We start from the raw sequence: 22833 nt of genomic DNA, 5'->3' as shown, positions 1-22833 counted from the left end.
GTGAGCCAGTTTCTTTGTAGCGCTTGATGGTTTTTGTGACTGCACTTGGGGACACTTTCAAAGTTTTCTTAAAGTAATGATGGCCACTCGTTTTTCTTTACTTAGCTGCTTTTTTCTTGCCATAATACAAATTCTAACAGTCTATTCAGTTGGACTATCAGCTGTGTATCCACCTGACTTCTCCACAACGCAACTGATGGTCCCAACCCCATTTATAAGGCAAGAAATCCCACTTATTAAAGCTGACAGGGCACACCTGTGAAGTGAAAACAATTCCTGGTGACTACCTCTTGAAGCTCATCAAGAGAATGCCAAGAGTGTGCAAAGCAGTAATCAAAGCAAAAGGTGGCTACTTTGAAGAACCTAGAATATCACATATTTTCAGTTGTTTCACACTTTTTTGATAAGTATATAATTCCACATGTGTTAATTCATAGTTTTGATGCCTTCAGTGTGAATCTACAATTTTTATAGTCATGAAAATAAAGAAAACTCTTTGAATGAGAAGGTGTGTCCAAACTTTTGGTCTGTACTGTATATATATTATATATATACACTCACCTAAAGAATTATTAGGAACACCATACTAATACGGTGTTGGACCCCCTTTTGCCTTCAGAACTGCCTTAATTCTACGTGGCATTGATTCAACAAGGTGCTGATAGCATTCTTTAGAAATGTTGGCCCATATTGATAGGTTAGCATCTTGCAGTTGATGGAGATTTGAGGGATGCACATCCAGGGCACGAAGCTCCCGTTCCACCACATCCCAAAGATGCTCTATTGGGTTGAGATCTGGTGACTTTGGCGGCCATTTTAGTACAGTGAACTCATTGTCATGTTCAAGAAACCAATTTGAAATGATTCGAGCTTTGGGACATGGTGCATTATCCTGCTGGAAGTAGCCATCAGAGGATGGGTACATGGTGGTCATGAATGGATGGACATGGTCAGAAACAATGCTCAGGTAGCCCGTGGCATTTAAACGATGGCCAATTGGCACTAAGGGGCCTAAAGTGTGCCCAGAAAACATCCCCCACACCATTACACCACCACCAGCCTGCACAGTGGTAACAAGGCATGATGGATACATGTTCTCATTCTGTTTACGACAAATTCGGACATTTGAATGTCTCAACAGAAATCGAGACTCATCAGACCAGGCAAAATTTTTCCAGTCTTCAACAGTCCAATTTTGGTGAGCTTCTGCAAATTTTGGTGAGCTTTTCCTATTTGTAGTGGAGATGAGTGGTACCCGGTGGGGTCTTCTGCTGTTGTAACCCATCCACCTCAAGGTTGTGCGTGTTGTGGCTTCACAAATGTTTTGCTGCATACCTCGGTTGTAACGAGTGTTTTTTTCAGTCAACGTTGCTCTTCTATCAGCTTGAATCAGTCGGCCCATTCTCCTCTGACCTCTAGCATCAACAAGGCATTTTCGCCCACAGGACTGCCACATACTAGATGTTTTTCCCTTTTCACACCATTCTTTGTAAACCCTAGAAATGGTTGTGTGTGAAAATCCCAGTAACTGAGCAGATTGTGAAATACTCAGACCGGCCTGTCTGGCACCAACAACCATGCCACGCTCAAAATGGCTTAAATCACCTTTCTTTCCCATTCTGACATTCAGTTTGGAGTTCAGGAGATTGTCTTGACCAGGACCACAACCCTACATGCATTGAAGCAACTGCCATGTGATTGGTTGACTAGATAATCGCATTAATGAGAAATAGAACAGGTTTTCCTAATAATTCTTTAGGTGAGTGTATATATATATATATATATATATATATATATATATATTTTTTGTTTCACAGATAATCTAGCAGTTCACAATCCTGCGGCTGTGTGTTAACAATTTGGGGCCCAGTCGTAATCCTTTATTATATCATTGCTGCAACCTCTGACAACCAAATAAATGACATGGCCCAATCAGTACTATATAATGCATCCATAGGATAACTGAATGTGACCTCCAGCATTTGGTTAAAGGAGTAGTGGCAAGGTTTAATGTTATCCCCTATCCACAGTATAAGTAACTGATTGGTTAGGGTTCTGACTGCTGGGACCCCCCACCAGTGCTGAGAACAGGAATCCCATTCCCCTGTCCTAAAGGAATGGCAGTCAAGCATATTCCCTGCCGCTCCATTCATTTTCTATGTAGGGTTGCCACCAACGGCTTCGGGCACCAAAGGACTTGTTGGTATCACCATTAACAGGCCGGTCCCGGGATTTCATTTGTAATGGCGCTATCCTAGACTGTATTGCAGCTAGAGATATGAGCTAGGTCTTGTTTTGAAGCTAAGAATATAAGCTTTAAAACAGCGATTCTAGCCCCCCCATACTGCATGAAATAGACCATTTAGAAACTGAATTGTGAGTGGGAGCTGCAGGTATTACCTGCCTCTAAAGGTTGTATCTCTGGCTGTATGGATGTTAGCACCACCACCAGTCAGAGAATATACTTACTCTCTGTCACTTATGGAGGAGGAGGGGGTCTTTTTCCCAAAAAGGAAGAGGGTGTGAAGATGAGCACTACCCCTCTTCAAGTAATTATACAGTTTGTTGATGCCATGACTCAGATGCCATAAATGATCATTTTCAATATGTTTTATAAAACAAACCAGTTTCGGAAACTAAGGCAAACTGGGTCCCTGCATAGGGCTATACGGTTCAGGGAAGCTCTGAAATACATGTAGGGGATGCATTTTTCCTGGCTTTGTAGTTATTAAAGTGGTTATTCAAGACAAAACATTTTTAACAGAACTCTTCAAAGTGGCTGGACCCACGGTGGGGTTCATACTTACCTGGTCCCCACCGTTGTATTCCGGCTGCATCTCTCCGCAGCCACCTCAGTGGGTCCCAGGTCTTCAGGAATCAACATCCTGTTGATGGGTGTCACGTGACCACTGCAGCCAATCAATGGCCGGAGTGGTGACTTGTTTGTTGTACAGCGTGTGATCCATTGACGTACTGCATGGGTGACAGGTCACTGCTACAGCCAGTGATTTGCTGCATTGGTCACATGATGCCTGCCAACAAACGACTTATTCCTAGAGACCTGGGAATTGCCGAGGTGGCCGTGGACGGAGCAATGCAGCCAGAATCCAGCCGTGGGGACCAGGTGAGTATTAACCCCACCGCAGGGCCAGCCGCACTGTGAAGAAATCTGTTAAAAGGTTAAGTCTTGGATAACCCCTTTAAGAAACAGTTGGTGTCCAACATCTGTGTTAAAGGGGTATCCCAGTGCCATAATGGGGTCAGAGAGGGCACAAATAACAACTGGTGAGTACTCACCTTACTGAACCTCGCCACTGCCGTTTAGCTGCTGCTTTGGTCCCTGCTCCTCTCAACTTCCTCTTCTCAGGCTTGACATACAAGTATTGACTTGGACTGCCCGCTTAGCCAATCACTGGCTGAGGTGAGATTGTTAAAGGGGTATTCCAGCATAGGGGATAACTATTAGATCAGTGGGAGTCCTACTGCTGGGACCTCCACTGATCACGAGAACGGGGGCCCAGTAACTCCTGCAGCCCCCCTGAAATGAACGGAGCAGCCGGTTAGGTACACCTCTGGAACTCCCATACAAATGAATAGAGCAGCCACATGTGTGTGCGAACAGCCACTCCATTCATTTAAGGGGGCTGCAGGGGGGAAACGGGGCCCCCGTTCTCGTGATTGTTGGGGATCCCAGTGGTAGGACTCCCACCAATCTAATAGGTATCCCCTATTTTTGTCCTCTCTATTCTTATTTAAAATTATAGCGCTGTAATACCTCTTTAAACCATGCCCCCCAAAACAACTTGTCAGGTATTTTTTGCTGGGAAGGGTGGCAACCCTGTCTCCATGGGACTTCTGGAGATACCTGTATACAGCGCTCGGCAATCTCCTGCATTCCCATCAAGAATGAATGGAGCAGCCTGCCTGATCCTGCTGGTCCGTTCTTGTGATGGGTGGAGGTCCCCACCAATCAGATACAGATATCTTGGCACAATCGATGGGGGGCCGACCTTTGAGAATGAGGGGGTTGCAGCACTGTGTCCCTTTCACAGTTTTTCTCTGCAATGCAGCACCTAGGAATAACCCTTTCTAAGGCCCCATTCACACGTCCGCAATTTTGTTCCGCATTTTGCGGAACGGAATTGCGGACCCATTCATTTCTATGGGGCCGCACGACGCACTTCCGGGTCCTTACTACATATCTACCTCCGCCATCATACTTATTTTATGTGACCACTGGATGATGCCAACACGATTTGAATCCACAAGGCTTCTAGTTCTGTCACCTCGCCCAATTTTCATTCCGTTGTATTGGGGCCGCCAGCAGATAAACCTGGTGATTTCATGGAAGGCACATTTATGGAGCCATCTCTAATTGAAAGTGTAATGCAAATCCTGAGAACGCGGGATCATGAAGATATCATTACACAGACAGAATTGACTTGAGCCTTTGTGGGTTGCATAGATAAATCAGGCATCTCGGGGGGGAAAGACGAGACAAAAGCCCTGGCAGGGGGTACAGTGGGCAGGGGGCGCGGTGAACAAATATAATTAAGTGGAATTATGGGGAGGGGGCTGTTCGCATGACACCATAGATAACGGGCTGAGGGAGAACAGCAGCTATGATCATAATAGAGAGAAAGGATGGCTGATGTAATGCTCATTGCTTGTATCACAGATGGGGAGACCTGCTGTGCCCATCCGATGTAGCTAGCTGACCCCACTGGATCACCTTGGCCCCTCCACTGCTGTAGATTTCCAGGGTGGGAACTCCATGATCACAAATCGGTGTCATCCCAAAAATCTACTTTAAAGGGCATCTGTAATCACTTGCCAGTAGGTGAAACAGTTGGCTGCTGTAGAACGATGCTTGCCTGCAGAGTCTGATGATATCTGGTAGCTCCATATGTGCTGTATAATATAATATGCAAATTACCCTGTAGGTGCAACAAGGGCAGAATTGTTGCACCCAGAGGCTCCACTCTTTTTTTGCTATGCTGCGCCTCCACCTCTGTGACAGGCCAGGCAGTGAAAACATGTTCACCCTGGCGCGAGCACGTTCAGCACATGCGCAGTAAAGGGAGGGAGACCGCCAGGCAGATGGGTAATCTCCATCCCTTTACTGTGCATGTGCCAAGCGTGCTCCCATGAGACTTTAGGGCTAGGTGTGAATACGTTTTTACTGCCTGACCTGTCACAGCGGTGAGAGCAGGGCATAGCAGAGAGGGAGCGGAGCTTTTGGGTGCAACGGCACCTCCTTGTTGCACCTAGGGAGTGATTAGCGTTTTAGATTTCACATTTTACAGATTCCAGGTATGGAGACGCCAGAGATATCATCAGACTCTGCAGACAAGCATGGATCTACAGCGGCCTACGGTTTATTCTACTGGTAAATGATGACAGATGCCCTTTAAACCTACATAAAGAACTTTGCTTTACCGTTATTGTGTTGTTTCATAGATATTGTCTGATATGTCAGCGATAACTGTGCGCTCACATTGGTGAAGCGTGTGATCTCGGACCACCACTGCTTTCCAGGACAAAAGGGCTGCTTAGACCTTTATAAACCCTTTACTACTGCTCAGAGATGTCTGTTAGGGCGCATTCACACGAACGTGGTTTGGTTCCGTTGCTCCGTTCCGTGGCCCCGCATAAAATTATAGATAATGTCCTGTTCTTGTCTGTTTTGCGGACAAGAATAGGCATTTTCTATAACAAATTGCGGAAGGCACATGGGCGTCATCCGTGTTTTGCGGATCCGAAAAACATGGCACGTTCGTGTGCGTGAGCGCTTACTAAGAATCTGACACAACGTTCAAACCACACTACCACTGCTTGAATTGGCCATTTCCTAGAATGTGGCAGACATCTCTGAGCAGTGCCAAAGGGGTTTGAGCCCTCCATAAAGCTGTTCATTGTGGAAATCAGTGAAGGCGTGAGATCCCAGAATCCACCAGGGTCATCTGATCCTATGTGTGGCTTAGACATCTGAAGATCAGAATAATTGAATCCCATGCATCAGCCGTAATTCAGCTCCTATAATGCACTACTGTATACTAGTGAATTTAGCTTTAGCCCTAAATGGAGCAGAAAACATAATGTAACCAAATATTAGTACAGGCAGAGTATCTTGTGTAGGGAGGAGGTAGAATCAAAATTTTCAAAAAGCCACCCACCCACCTGACTTCAGGAATAGCTGGATCCAAGTCTACATCTTTGCCATCCATTGTGTCTAAAACGCGTCTGCTGCGCTGCACAGGAAATCCACTGCCTGAGAACAGACCGTCATTCATTACACATCATAATTACAGGGGTTCTGTATACTCTCAAATTAACCAGTTATTTGCCAGCAAAGTTTGAGAAAAGTCGCAGAGGCACGAGAAGTAGAGCGTCTTCGGGTGGGGGAGCACATGCGGCGGCTGTTGGTAACCCACCCTTTATATAACTGCAGGAATACATTGCAAAATCCAAAATGTAACTCTTGAGTAAGATTTTTTTGGCAAGCGTCGTTCCTGTTTACAGAGGGCTAAGAGGGAAATTGCTGCCAACCAGATCCTAGCAAACAGCAAAGCTGCGGGATTAAAGGGAAGCTATGTGCACACAAACGGGAACCAGACGTCTGTGTCACTGCGCTGAGCAAAGCGGGCATCATGTCAAAACATTAAAGCGGCTATGCCATGGTTAATGTCAAAAATGAAAATCAGACATCATATAGTACATGACAATCCCTTTCTAGAACCAGCCCTGTACCTCACATGGGTCCAAATATCTCCTCATTCATTGCTCTGCTAGATTTATATCAAACTGGCAGCTCAGGGGGCGTGTCATTTCTGCTACAGCTAAGGGGGGCGTGTCCTTTCTGCTACAGCTAAGGGGGCGTGTCCTTTCTGCTACAGCTGTCTATCTATCACAGCTTGACCATTATATACAACAAACATCATGATATCCATTACATTCCCCATATTATAATCTTACCTTTCATATTGCTGTCCATCGCCTATTTTCTCTTAAAAACGCTTTTATTTCATATGCTAATTAGCTTCTGTAGGTGCCCGGTGCCCATGCCCCACGGCGCTGTTCAAATGAAACCCCTCCCTTTCACCCCTCTGGCCCACCCTAGGTTATTCAGAGTCCATCCTCCCGTCATTGACAAATCGCCGTTCAACATAATCCTCGCGCCTGCACACTCCATTACCCACTATGGGCAGAGGCAGCAGAGCGTTTAATGCGCATGCGCCGGCCTGTACCTACCGATCTAGTTAGCGGAAGTAAACTGCCGCAAGATCGGGAGGTATGGGCCGGTGCATGCACATTAAACGACGTGCTGCTTCTGCCCATAGTGGGTAATGGAGTGTGCAGGCGCGAGCAGTATGTTGAACGGCGCAGGCGCCGGATTTGTCAATGACGGGAGGATGAAATCTGAAGAACATAGGGCGGGCCAGAGGGGTGAAAGGGAGGGGTTTCATTTGAACAGCGCCGTGGGGCATGGGCACCGGCCACATAAACGCCGCCTCCCGGGCACCTTCAGAAGCTAATTAGCATATGGAATAAAAGCGTTTTTTTAAGAGAAAATAGGCGATGGACAGCAATAGGAAAGGTAAGATTATAATATGGGGAATTTAATGGATATCATGATGTTTGTGGTGTATAATGGTCATTTTAGGTAAAAGACTCCCTTTAAGGCCTCATGCACACGACAGTATTTTTTTGCAGTCCGCAAAAAGAGGTTCCGTTGTTCCGTGATCCGTGTCCGTTTTTGTTTCCATGTGTCTAACTTTATTTTTGGAGGCTCACCAGACATGAAGGAAAGTAAAAAAAAATCTAAGTCAAGTTTGCCATGCAAATGATAGGAAAAAAATGGACGCGGATGCGGATGACAATCTTGTGTGCCTCGAACCGTTGTCTGTGAAAAAAATAGGACAGGTCCTATTTTTTTCACGGACTAGAAACACGGATCACGGACGCGGATGACAAACGGTGCATTAGCCAAGTTTTCCACGGACCCATTGAAAGTCAATGGGTCCGCAGAAAATCACGGAAAACGGAACAACGGACACAACAACGGTCGTGTGCATGAGGCCTAAGGAGCATGTCCTTTATGCCACAGCTCTCTACCTTTCACATCTCAGGGGGCATGTCCTTGCTGCTCCAGTACTATCACAGCTCAGGGTGTGTGTCTTTTCTCATAGGCCATGTCCTTTCTGCTGAGCTTTCTTCCTATCACAGCTTGGGGGATCCTTTCTGCTGCAATTTCCTCCCTATCACAGCTCAGGGGGCATATCCTTTCTGCTATAGCTCTTTCCCTATCACAGTTCAAGAGGTGTGTCCTTTCTGCTGTAATTCTTTCCCTGTAACTGCCACCTCTTCTAACAGAAGATATGGCTGGCGGCAGTAGAAGATTTAAACTGAGCGCATGCGACCACCTCAGTGAGGTGGACGGAGAAATAAGGAATTGGGATAACTCCTTAATCTTAGTGGAATTTGGAACTATAACTAATATTATTTGGCGTTTTATTGCGGTTCTTTATAAAAATGGGGTCCGGATTGTTTCATGGAGAGCCCCCACTATAAGAAGTGTGTTATCTCCTGGTTTGTATATGGAATAAATGTTTCCTAAATGAAGGGGTTGGTGTCGCTGTGGACATAACATATGCAAGGTGTATGGCGGTCGCTAGAACTTTAAGACGCCATGAACACCATTGTGGGGGGGGGGATTTGTTTTTAATGACTGCACTTTACTGCGTTTTAAAATCATGTTTTTCAGTTGGTCCTTATTAAACATTTTCCACAGATTTTCCTGTACAGATTTGTCAGCTTCTTCGCAGGCTTCCTGAGTCCAGTCAGCTCTGACAGCTAAGTGTCGCCCTTATCTCTGAACTCCTGAAAGCTCCTAAGCATTCATTGTAGTGAAACCGTTGTCAGTTTCATTAGAATATAGCTTTAAATGGGTCAGGAGTTCAGAGATAAGAGCTATACATGGAGCTGTCAGAGCTTTGAGGGGAATTGATCAAAACTGGTGCAAAGAGGGAAACTGGCTTAGTTACCTGTAGCAACCAATCAGATTCCACCTTTGGAGCTCTGGAAAATGAAAGATGGAATCTGATTGGTTGCTATGGGCAACAAAGCCAATTCTCTTATACACTAGTTTGCTAAATCAGGGTTTTAGGAAATTGGTGGGTAGTGCAGATCAGAGTATTTTCCCCATTCACATGAATAGAACACAGCAGTTGTAATTACACTGCGCCGCCGCTGCAAAGGGGACAACACGTAGGTAATTTTGAAGCGGAAGCAGCCCTCACATGAACACCAGAACCCCTTCAAACAGCGGGGGCCCCGGGTGTTGGACCCTGCTGACCTGATATTGATGAGCTATCCTGATGACAGGTCCTCAGTATTAAGCCACTGAACAACCCCTTTACCATTCAAGTATCTTCCTCAAAGGGCTCATGCACACGACCATATGTATTTTTGCGGTCCGCAAAAAAAGGATCCACAAAATATACGGAAGACATCCATGTGCATTCCATATTTTGCGGAATGGAACAGCTGGCCCCTGATAGAACAGTCCTATCCTTGTCCGTAATGTGGACAATAATAGGACATGTTCTGTTTTTTTGCGGAATGGAGATACGGACATACGGAAACGGAATGCACACGGAGTAACTTTTTTTTTGCGGACCCATTTAAATGAATAGTTCCGTATACGGTCCGCAAAAAAACGGAACAGACACGGAAAGACTATACGTTCGTGTGCATGAGGCCTAATTGTGACTAGGTGATCTTTGATTAGTTAGGTACTAGCACTGGTCACCTTTTTATTCTATGATTAGGAGCGTGAGGTAGCTTGAAACGCGGCTGTTTTTCCTGCTCCTCTTTGTATGCAGTTTTATAGGATTCCGATAAAAGACCCCATTTTACGTAGAGGAAGTTGTGCTGGTCAACAGTTCATCTCCACTCTGCGGTCATGTGACCTAACATCATGGCGCTAACTGTAAGGCCTCTTTCACACGACCGTATGGCTTTTTCAGTGTTTTGCGGTCCGTTTTTCATGGATCCATTTTTTGTTTCTGTTCCGTTTTTCCGTATGGCATATACAGTATACAGTAATTACATAGAGAAAATTGGGCTGGGCATAAAATTTTCAATAGATGGTTCCGCAAAAAACGGAAGACATACGGATGTGTTCCTTTTTTTTTTGCGGACCCATTGACTTGAATGGAGCCACGTAACGTTATTTGCAGGCAATAATAGGACATGTTCTATCTTTCAACAGAATGGAAATACGGAAACGGAATGCATACGGAGTACATTCCGTGTTTTTTTTTTTGCGGAACCATTGAAATGAATGGTTCTATATACAGCCCGTAAACGGGAAAAAAAACATTGCCGCTGTCCGTGTTTTGTGGATCCGTAAAACACGTTGCGGACGTGTGACTGGACCCTTACCCTTCAGATAATCTCTTCCCCTCACAGCAGCAGTAAACTGACAATGGATTACCTGTCCATATAGGAGGTCTTATCATTTGTGCTGACTGCGGACAATATTTTGGATTTAATTTTCTGTCGTATTGTATTGCCGAAATGAAGAAGAAAACCAGCCAAAAATGGTAGAAAAATCGTTTTTCTATGAATGTTGAATTTTTTTGTTTAGTTTTCTATGAATGTTCAATAAAAAAATGCCCCTTTCTGATAGATGTGTCCCTTTAAATCGACGTAACATAGACGTGCAGATACGTAGAGGACCATCTTACACTTTCAGGGCATATTCCAGGACAGGGATGCCCAATCTGCGGCCCTCTAGCTGTTGCAAAACTACCGTACAACTCCCAGCATGCCTGGACAACCTACAGATATTCGGGCATACTGGGGGTTGTAGTTTTGCAACAGCTAGAGGGCTGCAGGTTGAGCATCCCTGTTCTAGGATATAGAAATGTTGGCGGATAAGTAATTTTTTAGGTTTTTAAAGGGAATTCTGTCGCCAGGATTAACGATATGTAGATATTTATATGTGCCCATTAGTCTTCATGCAGTGTTTACAATGATCCCTCTGTGTATGCTCTGTGTGCCTTTATATTCTTATAAAAATCGATCTTATTCATATGTCAATCACCTCTGTCAGGAGCCCAAGGGGTTGTCCCACGATCTCCTGGAGCCCAGCACCGCCCATCGATCCGGAGCCCAGCACCGCCTACTACTTAATTTATGCACTGCACTATCCTGACTTCATGTAATCTCTGCTCCGTAGTCTCGCGCTGGCGCAGTGGACACTGTAGTCTGCGCCCGTGCGGACAACTGGCACCGGCTTCAACTTGTCCACTGCGCATGCGCTGGCTCCCTGCGCACCCCGATCGGACCGGAAAAGTCGGTCAAAATTGTCAAAGGAGCAATTGCTGCCAGAAGATTCCTCCGCCTAGGACCGACTAGCGCAGAGAGAGTCTTTTCCGGTCCGATCGGGGTGCGCAGGGAGCCGGCGCATGCGCAGTGGACAAGTTGAAGCCGGTGCCAGTAGTCCGCACGGGCTCAGACTACAGTGTCCACTGCGCCTGCGTGAGACTACGGAGCAGTTTACATGACTTTAGGATAGTGCAATGAATAAATTAAGTAGTAGGTGGTGCTGTGCTCCGGATCGATGGGCGGTGCTGGGCTCCAGGAGATCGTGGGACAACCCCTTGGGCTCCTGACAGAGGTGATTGACATATGAATAAGATCGATTTTTATAAGAATATAAAGGCACACAGAGCATACACAGAGGGATCATTGTAAACACTGCATGAAGACTAATGGGCACATATAAATATCTACATATCGTTAATCCTGGTGACAGAATCCCTTTAACTCTCTAATTGCCTTGCTAGGGAAAGATGTTGCAGAAAATTGCTTACTCCTGCCGATAATGAGACCTTATTGTTCCCCAGCGGAGCTCCGTCGTTCCTTACCTGATCAGTCTATCACAGGCAGTGCCTCTGCTTCAGGACTCTCTGGATTAGCAGTGAGGTAGACTGTTCCAGTTCATTACATTTTTAAACTTTGTCAGAGTGTTCCAGGAGCTGCTCCGTGTCCCCGCGTCCCCTCCCTCCGCACACACAGGGATCGCACTGACCCAGCTGATAAAGGCCACAGTTATCTTGGCTGCTTCTATTTGACCCCTTCAGGCTATCAAATGAATATTAGGCATAATACCAGTCATCACTTAAAGGGGTTTTCCTTTAAAATAATAGCTGCCATTTTGTAATGTATTTCTTTTGCCTATATTGCTTCCATCTTTGGTTCTGGGCTTTGGTCACATGACCATGTCCAGGCAGTTATTTCCTGTGATGTTATGTCCATGGGCGTGTCAGAGCAGCGACTGTAATAGGGGAGTGTCTATGTACCTAGCTGTATGATGGGAGATGGTAACTGGCTGGCCGTTGTTAGGGGCGGGTCTGTAGCAGAAAAATGAGAAGTGCATCATGGGTTTGGTTGGATACAGCAACAGGAAGTGCTACCTACAGGATGGAAAGAAAGGGAATATTGATAACCTCATCATGATAATCCTGCCCGGAAATGGTTTGGCTTCTGAAACTCATTCCATGGGCAGTAGTCAAGGGCATAGCTATAGGGGAAGCGGCTGTATTACACAATGAAATTATATACAGTGACAGTATGGACAGTGTAGAATACGGATGGAACAGCTGCCGGGCCTGGTCTGAGAGAGCGATCTTTACTAGCCACAGGAATGGGGGCGGCATGAAAGGAAGGGGTTGTAAAAAAAAAAATTGGGGGGAGGGGGGCCCCATTCAAAAAATTTCTGTGGGGCCCAGTCATTTCTAGCTATGCCACTGGCTGTAGTATAACATGGTGCCCATTCAAACGAATGCTGAATCCTCTAGGGCAGATGTCAGCAACCTGCAGCACTCCAGCTGTGGTTAAACTACATCTCCCAGCATGCTCCATTCACTTCTATGGGAGTTTCATGAACAGCTGAGTACGGTGCATGCCGGGAATTGTCGTTTCACAACAGTTAAGGGTGCTGAAGGTTGCTGATCCATGTTCTAGAGCGGGCATTCCCAACCTGCGGCCCTCCAGCTGTTGCAAAACTACAACTCCCAGCATGCCTGGATAGCCTACGGCTATTTTAGGCTATCCAGGCATGCTGGGAGTTGTAGTTTTGCAACAGCTGGGGGGCTGCAGGTTGAGCATCCCTGCTCTAGAGGTATAGCCCATTGTTCTCCTCTCTGGGTTACACACTGGGGTGTAGTCCTGACCAGTTAACACCCCCCCCCCCCCCCATGACATTGATATGCTCTATAGAGCAACCGCTTTACCATTTTGACTATGGCAGCTTGACAATAATTTTAAATTCCACATTTCCTGTAAGGGGATTCACATACCACATGTAAGGGGATTCACAACCACATATGGCCCCTGCTTTAGGCCTCTTGCACACGGCCGTTGTGGGTTTATTCCGTGCATTGGGGACTGCAATTTGCAGTCCCCAATGCATGGGGCAACGTCTGTGCGGTGGCCGGCACGGATCGAGACCCATTCAACTTCAATAGGTCCGTTATCTGTCCGCACCGCAAAAGAAGAGAACAAGTTCTATTTTTTTGCAGTGCAGAGGCACGGACAGAAGCACCACGGAAGCACTCTGTAGTGGTTCCGATCCGTGCTTCTGTTCCGCATCTCCGTGATTGTGGACCCATTCAAGTGAATGGGTCCGCATTCGTGATGCGGAGTGCACATGGGCCGGTGCCCGTGTATTGCGGACTCGCCATATGTGGCCACGGGCACGCAACGGCCGTGTGCACTTTCGGACCCATTCATTTCAATGCTGCCGCAAAAAATGCAGACATTGTGCCGCAAATTTTAGACCATGTCCTATTCTTGTCCATTGTGCAGACAAGAATAGGCATTTGTTCAATGGGGGCTGCAAAAAGTCTGGGATGCACATGGTCCGCATCCAAATTTTGCAGACCGCAAAACGGATACGGTCGTGCGAATACATCCTCAGTGAAAGTGAGTTTGATCACAAGGCCACATTGAAGCCTTCAGAGGTGCGTGCAGGTAACGGTTAACTTGCAGACGTGACTTTGTAGGTGTCACAGCGGGCTTTCTCCGGGAGCTTGAGCTACACACAGATCATGAGCTTCTATTACAATTTCAATTGAATTGTATGCTCCCAGAGGCCCCTATGTACACAGCAAACTCATTCCGCATTCAAGAGTGGTCTCTGTGCGCGGCAGACACCCCTGGGTATTTTTCGGAAACTACCAGCTAATTAAGAGAGAAAGGGAAATTAAAAAAACAGATGCAGAGACACGCTCTCCGCCATCTTACCACACCGCTAGAGGAAAAAGCAATGAGGTCTGAGGTACGACGTGCCCACATCTAAGATAAGCGGGGCTGGAACACAACGAGGCACGTTCATAAAAAGCATCATCTGGCTGCCAAGTTTTATGTTGGCAGTGGCTCCATTTGTAAGTGAAGTGAGAACGATCACAAAAATATTAGGGTCTGCTGAAGCCATGTTCAAGCCCTTGTATATGCCAAGTGCATGGGGCACCATTCAAACAGATGCCAAAAGAGCCTCACCTGTTGGGCAGGTATAGCTTATTCCTATAGAGTAGTGTAGAAGACAGCGCTTTTCTATACAGAGGCATCAAAAACGTATACCGCACCATGTACTTTTTTTTTTAAACATTGGAGCCTATGGGCGGGGCGAGGTAATCCACTATTGGGGTAATTTAACAAACTGTGGTAAAGTAGAACTGGCCTAGTTGCCCATAGCAACCAATCAGAGTCCACCTTTCATTTTCCAAAGGAGCAGTCAAAAATGAAAGGTGGAATCTGATTGGTTGCTATGGGCAACTAAGCCAGTTCTACTTTACACCAGTTTGATAAATGACCCCATATATGTCTATACAGTGGTAAATGTCAGTGCCCGCCGGCAGAGGTATACATTGTTAGAATCTTTGTCCTTTAGGCCACTTTCACACGAGCAAGTTTTCAGTCTGAATGTGATGCGTGTAGAGAACGCGTTTTTCACCCATCATCTTTGCGTTTAAGAAAATTTGCAGCATGTCCTATATTGTGCATTTTTAACACAGCCCTGGTCCCATAGAAGTGAATGGAGCATGTGTGAAAAACGGAAGCATCCAATGCAATGCGTTTTTCACTGATGTTTGTTAGATATAGGCCTCTTGCACATGACGTATGGCTTTTTCTGTATTTTGCGGTGCGTTTTAAATGAATCAGTTTTTCAGTTTTTTTGTTTCAGTAGTGTTTCCGCTTCTGTTCCATTTTGCCGTTCCGTTTTTACAGTTGGTTTCCGTTTGTGATCCGTTTTTTGCGGATCGCAAGCGGAAATGGAAGCATACAATAATGTTTAAACAGTAGGTACATAAAAAAAATTGGGCTGGGCATATCATTTTCAATAGATGGTTCCGCAAAAACGGAACAGATATGGAAGACATACATACGGTACGTCGCCAGATCTCTAGTTATACCCTTGTCTTTCACGTTTCTGCGCAGGGCAAAGGAGAGCATCGGAGCATGATGCTCCTTTAAATCTTTTTAAGGGAGTAGAATATTGATGGTCTCCTCAGGATAAGTCATCAATATCTGATCAGCGGGGTCCGACACCGATCAGGTGGTTGAAGAGCTCACGGCACTCCTGTGTCTTCCCAGTTTACCAAGCACAGCGCTGTACATTGTATAGTGGCTGTGCTTGGTATTGCAGCTCAGGCCTATTCACTTGAATGGGCCTTAACTACACACAGGCCACGTGACTGATGAACGTAATGTCACTGGGCTAGGAAGAGGCTGCAGCACCACCTCCTCTTCAAACTAGAGTGGGCATGATGCCAAAAATTTGATTCGATTTCAATACCATAAAAAAGTATTGCTATACTCAATGCCATTCAGTACTACGTGGAAAAAATAAAACGTTGCGTGCATTCCGCATTTTATGGAATGTCCATCATATAATAGAACAGTCCTATCCTATTTTTGGGGGGAGGACAAGGTGACAAAAAAAAAATGGCGAATCGGGCAGGTTTTATTTTTTTTCTGTTACGGCGTTCACTGTATAGGAGATATTTTTAATAGTTTGCACTTTTTCAGACATGGCAATATGTAATATGTTTATTTTTTGTTGTTTATATATTTTATATGTAAACTTTCATTATTTTAGTGTTTTTTTTTTAACTTTTTTTTTTTACTATTAGCTGTCCGCATCCGTTGCTCCGTTCCGTAGCCCCGCAAAAAAATATAACATGTCCTATTCTTGTCCGTTTTGCGGACAAGAATAGGCATTTCTACAATGGGCCGCCCGTTCCATTCCGCAAATTGCAGAAGGCACATGGGCAACTTCCATTTTTTTTGCGGATCCGCGGTTTGCGGACCGCAGAAAACGGACCGGTCGTGTGCATGAGGCCTAATAGAGCTCTATTAGAGTGACTAGGATGTTACACTGTCCCTGCTGCCCTGGGCTTTGTACACACAGCAGCAGGGAGCTTACCATGGCGGCTAAGGCTTCAGTAGTGTCCTGGCTGCCATGGTAACCGATCAGAGACCCGCGATTTCACTGCTGGGGCTCCGTTCAGAAGCTGCCACTGCACCACCAATGAGCAGGGGACCCTGTGGCCACTGCCACCAATGACTTTAATACTGCGGGGGCTGGGGCGCACTGCACCACCAATGATTAAATTTCATAATACTGGGGTTGGGGGGGCAGGGCGCACTGCGCCACCAATGAAGATAAATAACCTTTTATTACAAACAGGTGGCAGGTGCCGGCAGCGTTATCACAGCACCCGGCCTATATGACAGGGGGCTGCGATCCCCGGCAATTAACCCTTCAGGTGCAGCACCTGAGGGGTTCATTTCCGCAGTTTGCGGGATCGCTGTGTCCTGTTATTGAGGCCGGGTCTGTGATACCACTGCCGACACACGCAGCCTTCACTTAAATTAATGGGTTAATTATGTTCATTGGTGGCGCAGTGGTGACAGCCCCTACCCTCCTCCTCAGTACAATGTTCTCATTGGTGGCAGCGGCACAGTGGGGACAGACAGACTCCCTCCTTCTCCACTGTGCTGCTGAGGAGAACATGGTGTGCAGAGCAGCGCACTCCATGTTCTCTGATACTAGCTTGCGCAGTACCGCAGCCTAGTATTGTTAAATAGTAAAACCTGGCCTTTTTGCCTCTGAGCTGAAGGGGGCTCAGCCGCAATACCAAGCACAGCCACTATACGATGCATGGCTCTGTGCTTGGTGTAGTATGGAGAGACTACAGCTCTCATCTGAATGTGAGGGTCCCTTTAAACAGCTGATCAGTGAGGGTATAGCAGTCTGACAGATACTGATGACCTATCCTAATCCTAGGTCACCAAGTCCCAGATGGTAATATATTGTTGAAGAGCAGATTTTTCCATTTATTGGCCGCCTCCCCAATGGAAATCAACAGGCTACTGGCACATACACGCTACCATCAGCACCGTAAGGTGTCATATTGTGTGTGTAAAAGCCATGAGCAGAGTGGCAGGTTTCCATGGAAACTGGTGATGTCACTGTATGTGTATCACTAGGAAACGTCATCTAATAGGCTGTTACCATGGACCACTGTTATCATAAATGAAAATAAAATGTGAACAATAATAAAACTGCCTTTAGAACAGGCAAATAAAATATTTTACACCCCCTAAATTAATATCTACAAAGCTAAACAATCAATTCTAAACAAAGCCCGAAATTTGCTCTAAAACATCCAAGTCAGGGAAGGGTTAATCCTTCCTGATTCACTGCGCTGTGCAGTAGCCACCACTAGGTGGCGCGCGTCCTGATCTGGTCTAGGGCGGAGTCACAGATGCCACTCTTGACAAAACTCAGCTGTCGTGGGCGTGGTTATTGGCGAGTAGATGGGCGTGGACGCGCATGCGTGCCACTCTCCCGTTACCCGGAGACAGCGCTGAACGGATTCCAGGGCTAGGGTAACCGCACAAACGGGAGCCTGGCATCGCATTGAACTGGAGGGCCGAGCGATGCCCCGGAGGAAGGTGAGGAATACGTGCGGTTGCACAGGGGCTTGACTGTAGGCGTCAGCGTGGAAAATACGAGAAGGGCAGTGGTCCCCATGGCCGCCAGGTGCAGGGCTGTAACCGGGGACGCTGAACGCGGGGCACTGGTAGTGCACGAACCAGGAGCACCTCGGCTCCTAATGCGGGGGCTCCAGGCGTGAGAAGTGCAGTCAAAACAAGGCCCGTGTCGGTTTTTCTCATGTTCTGTGATAATTGGGTGTTGGGTAGTGACGAAGCATGTTGATTGGTTGACGTTCTCATGACTCGTTTGGTGATTGGCTGGTTACCATGTCAGTCACAGCTGGCGCCTCGCGTGTGGTTTTGAGCTCATTGATTCGCTATGGCGCCAATCACATGGGTTCCCGCCCCTTCTGTCGTCTGATTGGTTGTCGTTATGGTGCTCCTTCTGTCATAGGCTGGTCTTGCTTTCTGTCAACCCCCTGTGTGTCCTGATTGGTCTGTTGGAGCCCTATGTAATCGTTTAGCCAGTGGCGGCTTTTGTAGGCGTGGTCATAACAAACCTTGGTCCTGACCATGAGCAGAACGTCACGTGGTTCGCGGCTGCTCTGTGTCTGCGTTTTGAGGCTAGAGTGTAATGACGTCTCGAGAAAGTGGCCAATCAGATGCCTGCTTTCACTATTTCATTGTGCCCTCCCCTTCTTGTATGTGCTTTGGTGTGCTTACACATGTGCTATAGACCTGCTGTGGTACACAATGCTGTCCATCCAATGATAAGCTTTCCCCAGGGATATATAACCCTTGTGACTAGACTGACATGACAGCAAGTTCGTCGTTCACCCCCATTAATATCATGTTACAGGGATTCTTTGTGTCTTAAGTGGTCTAGTGTTCAGTGCGGCATTCCAACATGCTTGCTGTCACTTTATTGAAACTCTATGGGACTGGCCATCTCTGGTAGACTTTGAATGGAGTGGAGACCTGCGGATTTTAGATCTGCTGCAGATTTCTACCCTTTGCGATGCACAGTGTGGTCACTGGCCATTGGAAAGGAGAGACTGCTGTACCTGCGCTGCCGTATGTATGTTGTATGGGCCGCTCACCACCGTATGAGCTGTACAATTGGCAATCCTAATCACAGCCTGTTCCATAGAGGAATGCTGGAAGCAGTTCTGATGGGACAGAAGATTCAGATTTCTCTACAGACATGGAGCACACAGACAGTTCTGAAAGCGATGCCAACTCCCGAGGTCCTGCCCGCATCACCCGGTCCACAGCAAGGCTCAGCCAGAGCTCACAAGGTAGGTCACGTACCCCCACGTAGAACTGAACACTGTGTAGGCTGTCTAGCTGGGATACCATACAGAGTAAAATTCCCTTAGGGCTCAAGCATGCGGCTGTTACCCGGCTGTGCCCGTATTGCGGCTCATAAATAGCCGGTCCGCAATATACGGGCACCGGCCTGCGTTGGCACCGTATCACGGATGGGTCTGCAGAAGCAATGCAGAGTGCTTCCGTGGGGTTTCTCTCCGTGCCTCCGCACCGCAAAAAAAAAAAAAAGCCGCGGACGGATCATGAACACATTCAAGCTGGTGGCTCTGCATTGGCGACCGTAAACTGCCCTAAGGCGCGACCACGCAGAGTTTTTGTCTTTTTTTTGACACAGCTTTGAGGCAGATCCAGCAGGAAGAAGTAGAAGTCCCTCCTTTGTATCGCCTTTCACATCCAAATCCGGCTTTGGTAGAAAACCCTGCAGAAAGATCTGCTTCACAACCTTGTCTAAAAAAAAAACCTCTGTACCAATGATGTCATCGGTGGGACCTAACGTGCTGGGTTAAGGGAATCTCACTCTGCCACAGGGTTATGTGAGGTGTGTTTTATAGGATTATAATGGCTCTATAGTTGACGTGATCCTTTATGATTTGATGGCTAATCTTCTTGTTTTAATCTTTCGTAGTTACAGAGATGCATGGCTGCTTACGCAGTCCAACTAAAGGACTAGATTAGAGGGCACTTCATTATTTGTGCGTCTTGATTCTGACCCTGCAGAATGGATTGTAGTAGTCTCTAGCTGTATGCCTGAGCAGATAGGGTACCGGTGATTATTAGCAGGGTAGTGCTGATGATTGGTGGGCGTCTGATGCTCAGCACCCACAGCACGTCTATGGGACTGAGCATTACCCAGGCCATGTGACCAACGAATGGTGCGTCACTGGCCTGGGGAAGAGGCTGCGGAGCACTGTGGTTGCTTCAAACAGTTGATGGTTGGAGTGCCAGGAGTCAGATACCCCGCGATTGGATACTGATGATCTATCCCGAGGATAGATCATTAGTGTTAAACACTCGGACAACCCCTTTATTAAAGGGGTTGTCCATCGTGGGCAAAACTTTTGGTAAAGTGCTCAGATTGGTTTATTGAGCTATTATCAGGATAAGTCACCAATATCAGATCTATGGGGGAGTCTGACACCTGGCAGCGCCAGAAGCTATACATTGGAGGGAATGCTCTGTCCACTGCCCTCGGTGTACTGGAGCTGAGTACCCCAGCATGGCCACTACATAGTGGATGAAGCCATCTGCTTCCATCTGTCTACTGTTTAATTTCCGGCACTGTCTGACTCCCAACGATTTCATATGGATGACTGATACTGAGGCTAAAGGTGCATTTACACGATCGTAAGTGTTTTGTGGTCCGCAAATTGCAGATCCGCAAAACACGGATACTGGCTGTGTGCGTTCTGCATTTTGCATACCGCACATTCCTGGCACTATATAGAGAATGCCTATTCGTGTCCGCAAGCACGGACAAGAATAGGACATGCTCCATATTTTTTGCGGAACGGAACAACGGATGCGGAGAGCACACGGTGTGCTGCCCGCATCTTTTGCGGCCCCATTGAAATAAATGGGTCCGCACCCGTTCCGCAAGATTGCGGAACGGATGCGGATCCATTTATACAGTCGTGTGAATGCACCCTAAGTCCTGGAAAACCCCTATAAAAGAAAAGTAAGATTCCATAGTCGCCATCACTGTTCTCCTGTCGCTCCTGTTGTGATGCCTCTCTAGTCCCATCTCGACAGGCAGGCAGTGGAAGGAACGGCCCGCTGCAGCAGCCAATTACTGGTTACAGTGGTGACCCACCTCAGCCAGTGATTAGCCGAGCCGGCTTTTCCTGGCATTTTTCCGCTTGTTGAGACAGGACCAGAAAGGGGATACCAGGGGGAACCCGGAAGCATCGGACCGGTAGTGGCAGGTAATGTGAAGGTGAGTGTTGAGCACTGTACTAAACCTTTTCCCTGCTGGACAACCCCTTTTAATAAGCAGCTTTATCACTGTGTTAGATGAGGAACTTGGGCAAAAAAGTGTTTCTTCTAAGCTTTAAATGTTGCGCTTTAATCCAACCCTCTGTTTTATCACTTTTTCTGCCATACCTTGGTGTGCGTGACATTGCTTGGAGCAAGGAGCCGCAGTAAAGCTGGGGTCACACAGCTCTGCCGTTGTCTTGTATCCCACTATTATCTGCATAAAGTGTGTTTATTGTATCCTTTAATGTTCTGCAACTTTACGATGTGTTTTCTGTTTCTTTTTCTCGCCAAGATCTATTTACTGACGGCAAGCAGGAAAACCTTGTTTGATCACGTCCAAGAGACGCAGGACAGTTGGCCTATAAGTCATGTTGCTTGGAAACATGCATGCTGGGCTTGGTTGGGCATACGTGTTTGCAACCATTAGCATTTTGACATTTTTGCTGATAACTGACCAGTGTATAAGAGCTCCACCATGACCTGTGTCACCATGACGTGATCAGATAGGTGTGGTGTGTTTGTTTTTAATACACCAAACAATGGCCGCTTCTATTCGCTGACAGCAACCGAAAAATGGTAAAGAACTGAAACAGTAAGGTCTCTTTCACACGGGCGTTGCGTGTGAGGGCCGCATAGGATGCGGGTGCGTCGTGGGAATTTTATTTTTTTTTCCGCGTGAGTGCAAAGCGTTTTAATGTTTTTTGCACGCGCGTGAGAAAAAATGGCATGTTTGGTACCCGGACTTCTTCACAGAAGTTCAGGTTTGGGATCGGTGTTGTGTAGATTTTATTATTTTCCCTTATAACATAGTTAAATAATAGCATTCTTAATACAGAATGCGAAGTAAATTCGGAATGGAGGGGTTAAAAAAATATATATATTCACCTCCTCTACTTGTTTGCGAAGCCGTGCTTGTCTTCTTTCTTCTTCTTTGAGGACCTGGGAGGAAAAGGACCTTTGGTGACGTCACTGCGCTCATCACATGGTCCATCACCATGGTGACGTCACCAAGGGTCATTTTCCTCCCAGGTCCTCAAAGAAGAAGAAGCCGGGCTGCCCGAACAAGTGAATAAGGTGAGTTTAATTTTTATTTAACCCATCCATCCCTAATTTACTAAGCATTCTGTATTAAGAATGCTATTATTTTCTCTTATAACCATATTATAAGGGAAAATAATAAAGATCAGGTCCCCATCCGATCGTCTCCTAGCAACCATGCGTGAAAATCGCACCGCATCTTCTTGCGATTTTTACACAGCCCCATTCACTTCTATGGGGCCCGCGTTGCGTGAAAAACGCACAATATAGAGCATGCTGCGATTTTTCACGCAATGCACAAGTGATGCGTGAAAATCACCACTCATGTGCACAGCCCCATAGAAGTGAATGGGTCCGGATTCAGTGCAGGTGCAATGCGTTCACCTCATGCATTGCACCCGTGCGGAAAACTCGCCCGTGTGAAAGGGGCCTAAGGGGGAGAATGATTTATCAGAACTGGTATAACAGAAATTTGGG

At 46.6% G+C, this 22833-nt stretch overlaps 1 protein-coding gene across 11 annotated transcripts in view; it reads left to right on the top strand.

The window, feature by feature from the left end:
* The window catches only part of KAT7 (lysine acetyltransferase 7), a 42622-nt gene that overhangs the window by 1943 nt on the left and 17846 nt on the right, over positions 1 to 22833 (top strand). For 4 of the 11 annotated variants that reach the window (XM_044298757.1, XM_044298755.1, XM_044298753.1 and 1 more), the window contains exon 2: positions 19166 to 19313. In XM_044298757.1, the coding sequence (XP_044154692.1) occupies positions 19166 to 19313 (148 nt within the window). Of the gene's footprint in view, positions 1 to 17901; positions 18034 to 19153; positions 19314 to 22833 lie in introns of those variants that run through there. The other 7 variants (XM_044298761.1, XM_044298756.1, XM_044298754.1 and 4 more) reach the window with 4 other exon arrangements.

The sequence above is a fragment of the Bufo gargarizans genome, chromosome 6 (genome assembly GCF_014858855.1).
Source record: "Bufo gargarizans isolate SCDJY-AF-19 chromosome 6, ASM1485885v1, whole genome shotgun sequence".
Classification (NCBI taxonomy): Eukaryota; Metazoa; Chordata; class Amphibia; order Anura; family Bufonidae; genus Bufo; species Bufo gargarizans.
Note: the sequence above shows the minus strand (reverse complement) of the source record. Positions and strands in the feature narration are given on the sequence as shown.